Source organism: Danio aesculapii, chromosome 17 (genome assembly GCF_903798145.1).
Source record: "Danio aesculapii chromosome 17, fDanAes4.1, whole genome shotgun sequence".
Lineage (NCBI taxonomy): Eukaryota > Metazoa > Chordata > Actinopteri > Cypriniformes > Danionidae > Danio > Danio aesculapii.
In genome coordinates, this window is record NC_079451.1 from 32,146,526 (window position 1) to 32,159,473 (window position 12,948).

The 12,948-nt window shown below is 34.5% G+C and overlaps 1 protein-coding gene across 3 annotated transcripts in view; it reads right to left on the reverse strand.

Annotated features, from left to right (window-relative positions):
- Positions 1 to 7,080, reverse strand: part of neurl1ab (neuralized E3 ubiquitin protein ligase 1Ab) — a 41,302-nt gene extending 34,222 nt beyond the window's left edge. For all 3 annotated transcript variants that reach the window (XR_008839271.1, XR_008839272.1, XM_056477524.1), the window contains exons 1-2: positions 6,870 to 7,080; positions 1,906 to 2,114 (exon numbers count right to left, since the gene is read on the reverse strand). Coding sequence is in view for 1 of the 3 variants with exons in the window: in XM_056477524.1 (XP_056333499.1) it covers positions 1,906 to 2,114; positions 6,870 to 6,900 (240 nt within the window). In the remaining 2 variants the exon portion in view is untranslated. The remainder of the gene's footprint in view (positions 1 to 1,905; positions 2,115 to 6,869) is intronic.
- Between the last annotated feature and the right edge of the window lie 5,868 nt (positions 7,081 to 12,948).

The window sequence follows — 12,948 nt, forward strand, 5'->3', positions numbered from 1 at the left end:
TATGTGTCCCACGTTGCTAAAAACACTATTAGGACACATATATTTGACTAAAAAGTGAAAATTGGTTGTTTTTGTGTTGTTTCGAGCAAATTCGTAGACAATCAGGCCTTTGCATTTCTATCAGCTTCATCTACTTTTGAAAAAAATGCTTCATTAGTATGCAAAGCATATCACACTCGAGAAGAAGTTTGGTTAATATACCACCTTAAGCAATACAAATACAATTGTTTAATGAAAAGAAAAGGAGACAAAAATAATAAAAAATATATTCCTTTCTCCAACAATCTTTATAAGATTTTATATATAATTCATTTAATTGAATCTAAATTGTATTTTCTTAATTTGTCAAGACAATTGACAACACAAAATGTTTCAGAGGTTTTAAATAAACAGTAGCATAGTGTAGGGTGCTTTGTGATTATGCTTGGTCTTTCTTTGCTGCTGTTAAAACCCAAAACATCAAACCTGTAGCTCTTTTATGAAATGGTAGTAAATCACATTTTAAATTGCAATTTTAGTTGCAATTAAATGTTTTCTCCAAATCGTGCAGCCCTACTTCCCTGTGATGAAGTTCTGTCAGTGTCACTTCAACTACAACAAGCATCAAACCAAGAACTAACCCTGCAGGCGCAGGGCATCAACATGACGTCATATTGACGTTGTGGGGACGTTGGATTTTGTTTGGAAATGAAATGAGGTTGACATCAGAACCCAATGTCAGGTCGACGTCAATGTCCAACCTAAAAATCAACCAAATATCAACGTCTAATCATGTTACACCTTGACGTTGTGTGGACGTTACCACTATGACATCTATCAGACGCTGGATTTTTGTCACTTTCCAACAACCAACAATTAACGTAATTTGATGTAGTTATTGGAAGTTAAAATAATGTTGTCCTTAGATGCTGGTTAGACATTGAATTTGTCACCTGACATCCATCAACCAAATATCAATGTCATTTGACGTCGATATAGGACGTCAACATAATGATGTCCTTAAACACTAGCTAGACATTGAATTTTGGTCACCTGACGTCGCGACCTAAATCTAATATATCAACTAATATATTAACTAATAACCTAATATTAACTATGATGTAGTGTGCCTGCTGGGAATAGTACCGATGAATCTGCCGTGTGACAATTTCAAACAAATTTTTTTTCTGGTTTTAATATTGAGGCACTCTGTGAGCAAAATTTGTTTATGTTTGCTTTGAGGTAACATGTCAGAATGCAGGATAGTGAAAGTGTCACGGATGGATGACGTCAAACTCTGGGTAAGTTTTCTTGCGTGTCTGTGTTTGATGTGTCTTCATCGTCATTCAGTCTGACATTATGACAACTGAGATCTTACAGTGTGAAATCAGAGTTATTTTTGTGCAATCTGACAAGCTACAATTGTGTAGAATTACTAAAAATTGCACAATGTGAGCCAGGCTTAAGTCAGTTTGCAATTTCAATGAATATTTTACTGGACACTTGTTGACTGGATCATTTGAATCAGTGAACTTCCAGTCAAATCCATAAATTATATAACAGATTAAGTGACCACTTGTGATCACTGAAAACACCAGTTAATACCATGAGGAAACAGAGCCAGAGGCTACTGTATATGAACAAAATAAAGTGTGACATGTGATGCTATAAATACACACCTACAGACACATTTATCGGCCACAGATTCTTGTTTTTTTCATTCCCAGACAACCTCGTTCAGCAGAATAAGATAACGCCACAACCTCACATGTTAGCATTTCTGACATTCTCTCTCTGTTTACCCTTCGTCTGAAAAGTTAGAGATGGAGTGATACGAAATAAGGATATGTGAGGGCTATTTTGGGACCACACAAAGCGCTTTTACAGGATGGCATGTGGAAACGGGTGAGCGTTGGGTTACCATACCTTCAGCCGGACTTGCTCGTACACTCCGACTGGGCGGCTAGTGAAGGTGATGGCATTGCAGAAGCTGGCAAGCCGCCGCACACTGCGCTGTGTCTTGTCCATCACAATCTGAGAGCCTTTCGTGTTGGCATGGAAACAGAGCGGCAGGGGGGCTGGCAGCTGTGGGCACATGTTCGCTTTCAAGGGATGGCAGTGAAGGGTCCCTGTGTCTAACAAATGGACAAAAAATTAGCTGCTATGTATATTCAACAGGCACTCACAACCAATTCTGACTAGTGCTGCTATTCTTTGTAAGAGCTTTGTGCTGTGTTTACAGAACAGAGGGAGAGCAGTGGCAACCATCTCTGAATGAAAATCTTTATCAAGAATAGAGAAACAACAAAGGAGACACAGAGATAGACAGATGGAGACAGAATGCATGTTTCTGTTATTCAGGACGCCAAAAATGAGGTTATGTCTCCACATGCACAAATGTTTTGCTAAGTCAACGTGTCTATTTAACACTAGACAACACTTGTTGATCATACTGTTTTAATGTGTTTATTCCTATATATTCACAAGGGTTAAGTGAGCTGGCTAAATGAGGTATCATGAAGTGTGTGTTATTAAAATAGTATTGCTGTATAAATTACAAATATAGGGAAATTTAACATGTATTTTTTTAAATTTATACATCTTTTATGGACAGATAAATATATTTATTACTGATACTTCAATTCAAGTTTACAATAATTATAATTTCAAAGTAGCTTCACAATAGGCACAGATCATTACATTGCAGTCAAAATCAGAAAGGTTAAGGGTGGGCAAAATATAAACAAAGTTAACTTGGAATTGTACAGTATGTGATGTCATTCCAAAAGAAATAATATTTACATGTAATAATAGTACATGTTTAATGAAGTGTATTGGGTGTATTAATTTGTGATGCAACTGAAATATGCTAAAAAAAAAATTAAGCTGAACTTGAATAATCAGGTCACAACACAAACAAACTGATAGTAAATATATTAACTAATTAATAAATCAACCTTAACTGGGCCACAAATCTTCTAGGGCATCATCAGGTGAAAGGGACCAAAGGATAATGAAAAACAGTGCCTGTTTAGAAAGTGCTATAATAAACAACAGAACTAACCTGCTATGATTAGTCAACTACCTCACAACTGTGCAGTTACTTAAAAAAATAAAATAAATAAATAAATAAATAAATAAATAAATAAATAAATAAATAAATTAAAAAAAAAAAATATATATATATATATATATATATATATATATATATATATATATATATATATACCTGAAACTTGTCTATAGCACTTGTTCACTGCTGCTCTTATAGTTGTGTAAATTGCTTCCTTGTCCTCATTTGTAAGTCGCTTTGGATAAAAGCGTCTGCTAAATGACTAAATGTAAATGTATATACAGTGTTCAGCATATATGAGTACACCCCCTACAAATCTCTCATTTTAATTATTATGTTCTATGGTTTACAACATTATATTTGTGCATATACATTTGTTTAGTCAGTACTAAAGCCAAATCTGGAGCAAATCTAACAAAAGAACTTACAATAATGGTTCAAAAATTTGTACACCCTAATTTATATGTTAAGGAAAATATTAAATACAAAAAAAAGGAAAAACCAAGAGAAGCAAAAACAAATTTAAACAATTTGTTGAAATTTTGTAGGTTGTAATTTTTTTTTGCAATATTTTGCTGAAATTTCATTGTATTATTTTCAATTTCTAAATATGTTTGGTGACTAAAATATTATTTTAATAAATATATCTTTTTTTAGGCCAAAAACTCTACAGCATCATCAGGTAAAAGAGTCCAAGAATGATGACAACGATGTCTCTTCAGAGAGTGACATGAATATAATAAACAACAGAACTAATCTGCATGATTAGAATTGCAATATATGGTCAACCACCTCACAATTGTGTAGTTTAGGGCATCGATATCGCAATGTGATCATTCGCAATAGTCACATCACAGATATGCAATGTTGAGATTGTATTATAATTTTGCATTTTCACGTGTTTTGATGACTTTAATTGTATAATGATTTTAAAAACATTCAAGTATAAGAAATTGTTACCTTAACTATGATTAATTTTATGGAATTGTTTTTATCATTCAGTTAGTTTACTTGAATACTGTTAGGAAATGATAAAACACTTTATTTCAATTGTATCTTTTTCTTAATTGTATTTATAGATAGTTATGCATGAAAATACAACACATGCAAATACAGAAATGCACTGCAAATAGCATAGACCACAACAAAAATTTGTCAGAGGATGGCAAAAAATTCATAGATTGTTTATGAGATTTTATGGAGATGCAAATAGTAAACATTAATTCGTCAATCTTTGACTAAACCCGTGCATGAAAATACTCACAACACATGCAAATACAGAAACGCACTGCAAATAGCACAGACCCCCAAAACAGTTTATTAGATTTCATGGAGATGCACTCCCACTGCAGAATCATCCCAATCGATCTAACATTATCAATTCTTTCCAAATAGAGATATTAAGTCAAATGGTGAAATTGTATTCATATCGCAATGTTAGATTTTTCCAATATCTTGCTGCCCTAGTGCAGTTACTAAAAAACTATATAAACAACTTAGAATGTTTATTAGCTAATCAGAATTATGCTATGTAGATTTTACTGTGGTTTAAATGTGTAGCATAGTTGAGTTATAAGACTCAGTGTTAATGATAACAAATTGGACAATAAAAAAGTAGAAAACAAAGATATAAACAGCCATTAAAGAATACCAACGCTAATGCAGATTCTCACAGATGAAACTGGCTCATGATCAATCTCATACTCCTTTACTCCCTTTCATATTTTCCCAGACCTCTACAAAGCATTAAGTCAAGGACACTGCCTTATTTCAGAATTTTCCTCTTTAATTAACTGCTGTTGACATTTTATTGGGTGTGTATCAACTATTGATTCTCCCGCTTTTAGTTACACAAGCACGAGATTCTGCATACTTTTCCTATTTTATCTGCACAAGTTCTGCGTGGGCAAATGAGGACATTCAGTTGCAGGTGTGAGTGTATTTGTGTATGTGTTTTTAAAGGAATCTGTTTACACACACACACACAGCCAAGTGGAACATAATATTCTAACCATAAACACCATGTCCTCTGTCTCATGACAATCCAATAAAGCTGATGAATGTGTTTTCACTGCTATATTATTTTTTTATGTATCTAATTATATTTTCTAAGCTAAACCCTAAACATAAAAGATTAATAAATAAATATATGTTTTATGTTATCCTTAAAACAGTTAAAGGATGGTTGACTGGTACTTAAAAAACTCCCCTACACAAACAAAAATAGCATCACAGTTACAGTTGAAGTCAGAATTATTAGGAAATTTTCACAGTATGTCTGATAATATTTTTTCTTCTGCAGAAAGTATTATTTGTTTCATTTGGGCTAAAATAAAAGCAGTTTTTAATTTTTTAAAAACCATATTAAGGACAAAATTATTAGCCCCTTTAAGCTATATTTTTTTAGATGGTCTACAAAATAAATCATCGTTATACAATAACTTGCCTTTTTACCCTAACCTGCCTAGTTAACCTAATTAACCTAGTTAAGCCTTTAAATGTCACTTTAAGCTGTATAGAAGTGTCTTGAAAAATATCTAGTCAAATATTATTTACGGTCATCATGGCAAAGATAAAACAAATCAGTGATTAGAAATGAGTTATTAAAACTATTATGTTTAGAAATGTGTTGGAAAAAAAATCTTCTCTCCGTTAAACAGAAATTGGGGGAAAAATAAACATGGGGTCTGATAATTCAGGGGGGGGCTAATAATTCTGACTTCAACTGTATAAATATATTTTTTATTTTTACCTCTTGGATCAAAGAGATTTTATAGGGGTGTTCTCTTGTTAATGATAATGTCATATTCCACTATATATGTGTAATCTCTCTCTCTCTCTCTCTCTCTCTCTCTCTCTCTCTCTCTCTCTCTCTCTCTCTCTCCCCCTCTCTCTCTCTCTCTCTCTCTCTCTCCCCCTCTCCCTCTCCTGTAGGCAAAAACTGGCCTAAGTGTCAGATTGACTCAGTGTCAGCTTCGTTTACTTAGTGAGTATAAATCTGCAGTGGTTTATCATGCCTACTTTTCTTATTCACAGGGCGAATAAACCTATATAATGTGCAGGGGACATACAGCGCATAAACTGAAGTCAAATCTGGAGGTTATCTAACAAAATAACCTACGAAAAAACTCCAAAAACTAGTACAGCCAAATTTATGTTATAGAAAAAATATTAAACACAAATTTAAAAAGGGAAAAAATCAAAAGAAGCAAAAAATGAAAAATTTAGTTGAAATTTTGTAGGTCGTAATTTGTCTTTTTTTTTTGCAATATTTTGCTTGAATTTAATTGTATTATCTTTCAATTTCTCAATATGTTTGGTGACTAAAATATTATTGTAATAAACATCAGTTTAATAAATCTGTTTTGTTTAAACATACCAAAATACATTGCCTATATTCACTGAGAAATTGATAAAAATATTCATTTTCAAAATGGTGTGCACTCAATTATGCTGAGCACTGTATATATGTCCTTATTTTCAACAACAAAGGTATGTTAAGAATTTAGAAGTCTAATTTTTATATATCTTTGGAAGACAAATTGTTCACCTACTGATCAACGGTACAGACAGTTCTCAGAAACACAATATTAAACCATCTGAAATGCATTTATTTTGTAGCTACAAGAAAGAATAGTATATGAAGTCATTTGTTAGGCAACAGGTAGCCTTGGAGCACGTTTTTCCAGTCTTTCCAGCTCAGTAAGACAGCTCATTTTGTTTAGAAAACACAGACATTATTAAGCTAAACATATATGTATATATTCATGTAATTTATGTTTAGATGCTACTTTGACATTTTAGAATCATCACTCACCTGAAGTGGAGCGGGTTACCTGTCCACCCATTTCAGCACAGTAGCGTTCACAGCATAAAATCCTGCTGTAATGTTTTAATTCTGGTCTTCAGAAGCTTTTTAATACCAAAACAGAAAGTAGCTCTCGATGTGAGCCGTCAATCCAGTGGTGTGTGGCAGCGCAGCGGCTGTACACACCGATAAACACGCACACGCGCCCCCATTCACACAGACCCTCACAGAGAGAGGATTCTCATTAGCATAGGAGGCGGGGCTTTGGAGATTTACTGGTCAAGGATTGGCCAAGGATAGTCAAGAAACTAGTTTGTTTTTTTTCTTTATTTTTTAACCTAATTTTCCGCGGGTCTTTGTACACCGGTTGCAGATTTCCGAATGTCCATTGCCAATCTTACCAATCATATTCGTTTGTTTTGGGTCAATTTTGAATTCCCACAATCACCACACGAAGAGCCTCGGGGATCGAGAGAGGCTGGATTGACCTCCCCCAGATCCAGAGAAACTTGTTTCATTGATTGACTGGACGCTATCTGTAGTTACAATGACCTGATTGATATGACAGAAGTGTTCAGTTTCGCACTGTGGGGTGATCCGAACATTTATCTGAGCAGCCAATATAAGATCACAGAAGAAACTCACGTCCATAGCTGAGCTGTCACCGTTGATTCTGTATTGAAACTTCAAACGAGCAAAGTGGAAACTATTTTATGATACTAGTAATTGTTCCTATCTCTCATAACAGATTATATGTTGTAGGAGGCTGTTGTTTTTAGTTTTATTTGTAATTAACATTTGTTGATATACGCAGTTCAGATGCAAAAAATCTTAGTGCTGTCTTAAATTTCCATCAAAAATGAACATTTTTCCGAGTCTTCTTTGTTTATGAGTTATTTCACTTTAAAGACCAGAACTTCTTTGTCATAAAAGTGATATTACTAAACCTGCAAGATAAAAAATAAAGAAAAAATGCTAGTTTTAGAGGTTTTGCATCTAAACTCTTTATTTGTTTACTGTTTGTTGCAATCACGTTGTGTTCAAGCTGACATGTCGTGATCAAATCATCTTCACTTAAAACAATTATCTTATTGATAATCACATGATTTCGGATGACAAGTAGGCCTAGGCCCATTCTGCGCGCGCGTGTACATAACCTACCTGCAAGCGCCTAGTTTACTAAGCTCTTTTTGAATTCATTAATATAGCATACATATTTCTTTCTCATATATATGCTATTTTTTTTCAAAGGCCAATAGCTTAAAAGTCCTTTACAAAATAAAAAGAGTATCATAACGACATGTTACGGTACGAGCCAGTTTTACCAAAAAAGGGAAAAAAAAAAAAAAAAAAAAAAAAAATATATATATATATATATATATATATATATATATATATATATATATATATATATATATATATATATATATATATATATATATATATATATATAAAATCGATACAGACATGAAAACTGTAGTGAGCCAGATGTTGATTCAGAAAACGCTCCGCATGATTCAGGGAAGAATCATCGTCATGAGGTCTATTGAGATCGATGGTCGCGCATTATCGCTGTATGGTTTCGATTCTTTCCAGGCGGTTCAAAAGAATCATTTGTTAGCGAACTTCTAATGGGTTTTGATTCACAAAAAATAAATAGAAATAATAATATATAACAAATAAAAACTATATTAGCCCAAATTAGATATTCAGCAGCAGTCATGTTTTTGTGTGTTCGTAAAATCTTCATACTAGTAATTTGATTCCAATTTCCAATTTGCCATCCCTGATTTATTAAACGAATAACATGCACAGTTAAACAAACACATCCAGAATCTGTAATGGTCTTTATGGTTATAATGGGAATTTTATTGGCTTTAATGGAAACATATCTCTTGGTGTACAGGTAATTTATTGCATTCTATTGGTGGCATGTCAAAAACAACTAAATCATAATGGAAAAATGTCCCATATAGATTAATGATTAACAGGTGTTGTTTGTAAATTATTTTATTTTTATTTTTTCATTTGTTTTAGATTATTGTAGTTATGTCATGTGTTTTAACTCAGGTAGCAGCTTAAATTTAACAAAATACATGCTTGTGGCTGTTTATTAAACACTGAGGTTTCATGGAGCAAAAATATCAGTCTGTGTAAAAGTTGTTAACTATATAGACTACAACATCATCTTTAAAATGATAGTTTAGCCAAAATTACAATTCTGTCATAATTTGCTCACCCTTTACATTACCTAGACCAGTTCGACTTTTTTGATCCTCTGAAGAATGTTGTAATTGTTTTCCCAACATTTTCAATATTTTATCTTTTGTGCTAAAAAAAAGAGTAAATGAGTAAATTATGATAGGCTATTTTATTTTGGGGTGAACTATCCCTAATTTATGAACTATCCCTAATTAGATCTTGTAAATGTCTTACTATTGCACATTTACCGCTATGTTACTTTTTAGAAGTTGTAGCATCCAGGATAAACACAATTCTGGTGAATAATGCAATATGCATGATCCATCTCCCTTACAAACAGGGCTGTATCTGAAATCGCCCATAAATCTCAAATAGCTAGTGCACTATTTATGCAGTGAATACCGCATATTTTTAATAATCAAGTTTTCTTTTTAAAGACTGACCATAAAGATGGACATCTTTTAAAAAATATGATGACATAAAAACATTTAACGCAAAGTAGATTTTTTCAACACATTTCTAAACATAATAGTTTTAAGAACTCATTTCTAATAACTGATTTATTTTATCTTTGCCATGATGACAGTAAATCATATTTGACTAGATATTTTTCAAGACACTTCTATACAGCTTAAAGTGACATTTAAAGGCTTAACTAGGTTAATTAGGTTAACTAGGCAGGTTAGGGTAATAAGGCAAGTTAGACTATCAAAAAAATATAGCTTAAAGGGGCTAATACTTTTATCCCTAAATGGTTTTTAAAAAATTTAAAACAGCTTTTATTCTAGCCAAAATAAAACAAATAAGACTTCAGAATTGTTTACTGGTTAAGATTGGTGCACATTTGACTCCCGGGAATCCTATATATTTAAACCAATTAGAGAATGACTGAGGATATGCCGAAGTGTTTCCAGAAAAGTGTGCCAGATGAGGTTTTGCCACAGGTCTATGCGTAGTGCTTGGTGTGACTTCTGAGGTTGATACTATATATCATTACACGCATCATGACACTCCTTGGTTCTCATATATATTTGATTCTGTCAAAGCTGTGCATTGCTTTAGTCTAAAAGGCATATTTTTTTTATTATAATAACTCAAAATATAAAGCCCTGGAACAAATTATAGATTTTCTTTATTTTTATATGACAAATTGTTCATTCACGTTGGCTTTATCGGACATGAATGCACAAATTGGCTTGCCATTTCCAGGTTGGAGGAAAGTCCTTACCCCAGGTGGAGGAGTTCAAGTATCTTGGGGTTTTGTTCATGAGTGAGGGAAGAATGGAACGTGAGACTGACAATCTATGTTCCTACTCTCACTAATGGTCATGAGCTTTGGGTCATGACCAAAAGGACAAGATCTCGAATACAAGCAGCCGAAATGAGTTTCCTTTGAGGGGTGGCAGGGTGCACTCTTATAGATAGGGTGAGGAGCTCTGTCACCTAGGAGGAGCTCAGAGCAGAGCCGCTGCTTCTCCACATCGAGAGAAGTCAGCTGAGGTGGCTTGGGCATCTGTTTTGGATGCCTCCTGGACACCTTCCTAGGGAGGTGTACCAAGCAAGTCCCACCAGAGGAGACCTTGGGAAAGTGGCTGGGGAGAGGGAAGACTGGGGTTCTTTTTGCTGCCCCCACGACCAGATCCCGAAAAAGCGGATGAAAATGAATGTGTTGGAGTTTTGTGCTCTGGTTTCCCCCTCAGTCCAAAGACATGCACTATATGTGAATTGAATAAACTAAATTGGCCGTAGTGTATGAGCATGAGTTTGTATGGGTGTTTTCCAGCACTGGGTTGCAGCTGGAAGGGCATCCACTGCGTAAAACATATTTTTGTCGGTTCATTCCGCTGTGGCGAACTCTGAAAAAGAGATGAAGCCCAAGGAAAATAAATGATTTCTTAATAATAATATAAAGAGGTATTCAAAGGAAATCCTTGATTTTAGTTGCCTTCCTTATTATGTCGATTTGTTTAGTTGTCATTGTAATTTCATTCATTTGTTTTATTCTGTCTGTTTAAAATGTATTTTATTTTTATTATTATTATTTTATATTCTGTCTAGGGATATATTATTTGTATGTGTATGTATGATTACAACTTTTCTTATGACTGTATGTTATTGACCTTTTTTATGGATCTGTGTGTGATCGCTTTGATTTTGTTCTGATGACCCTGTGTTGTCAGATCAAGCAATAATAAAATAAATAAATAAAAAACACATGCATATTAAAACTCGCTTCCTCGAACACCACCAAGAATATTTGAAAATGATGTAGATCAACGGTAGTATTTTTGTAAAAAGTGTTATGTTTTTTAAACATTCATTCATTCGTTTTCTTTTCGGCTTAGTCCCTTTATTAATCTAGGGTCGCCACAGCGGAATGAACCACTAATTTATCCAGCATATGATTTGCACAGCAGATGCCCTTCCAGCTGCAACCCATCACTGGGAAACACCCATTCACACGCATAAACTACGGTCAATTTTAGCTTACCCAATTCACCTATAATACCCAATTCACCTATAATTCACCAATACACATGTCTTTGGATTTGTAAGGGAACCCGGAGCACCCGAAGGAAACCCACGCCAATACGGCGAGAACATGCAAACTCCACACAGAAATGCCAACTGACCCAGCCGAGACTCGAACCAGCAGCCTTCTTGCTATAAGGCGATTGTGCTAAACACTGCGCCACCGTGTGGCCTGTTTCTTATCAAGTACCCTCAAAAGACCTCACAGGATCTATACATTTATTAAATGTAACTAGTGTGATTCAAATGCATGTAATCTCAAATTGCCAGAAGCTGTTGACTTGCTTTTTTTAAGAGCCACAACTTCACCTAAAATCTACTTTAACGTTCTTTAAAAAAAAAAAATAAATAAAATAAAAAAAACTATCTTGGCCGAGGGTGAGTAATTTCCCTTTAACATGAGTCCACAAAGAATCGGCACGGCAGTGCAGTTTCTCCTTCGTCCACTAAAGGGTGCACTTCCCTCACTAAACAATTGATGTGGCTGTTCACATTTCGGTCTTACCCGTCACATTTAGGTTGTGCATACATATTCAATGTATTCTATGGATCGTTATCACCCACAGCAGAGGCAGACGCTTGTTTCTACCAAGGACAAACTTTAGCAAAGGATCAGAATGTTACTGATGTAGCTGCTATATCTGATGCTTCATTATAGGTGTGCATACAGTGTGTGTGTGTCCTCTGGTGATGTTCTGCCCCGTGTTTCCCCCCAGCACCCTCTCAGACACAGTCTAATTCTGTGTCCAGCAGTTTCAACAATTTCCTCAGCAGGGAAACAAAAGACACATATATACGTGTGAGTGTGTGAGTATGTGTGTATGTGTGTGTGTAAACTAATATGTCCACAGCTGGAGGCTCTGGTGAAGGCCGTTCTGACACTGATTAAGCCTCTCGAGGCCTTGACAGATTCAGAAGCTTAAGAGTGAGGGAGGCCAGAGAAAGACCAAATAAGTAAAAGGAATGAAAGTCGGAGAGGAAATGGAGAGAAAGACAGCAATGAGAAGTTGCAGGAGTAGGAGGTGATAGTGGATTTTGTTCTGTCCAGACTACAGTCCAGACTAGTCTTGTCTTGTGGCTGACCTGAATGCATTGTGGAATGAAGCAACTTATGTTTTTGATTATAAGTAGTTTTTATCCACAAAAACTGCAGACTAGTGACTGATGCAGTTTTCAATTTCAGATGATTCAAGTCAGAATTATTAGCCCCCCTGAATTGTTGGCCCCCCTGTTTATTTTTTCCCCAATTTCAGTTTAACGGAGAGAAGATTTTTTCAACACATTTATAAACATAATAGTTTTAATAACTCATCTCTAATAACTGATTTATTTTATCTTTGCCGTGATGACAGTA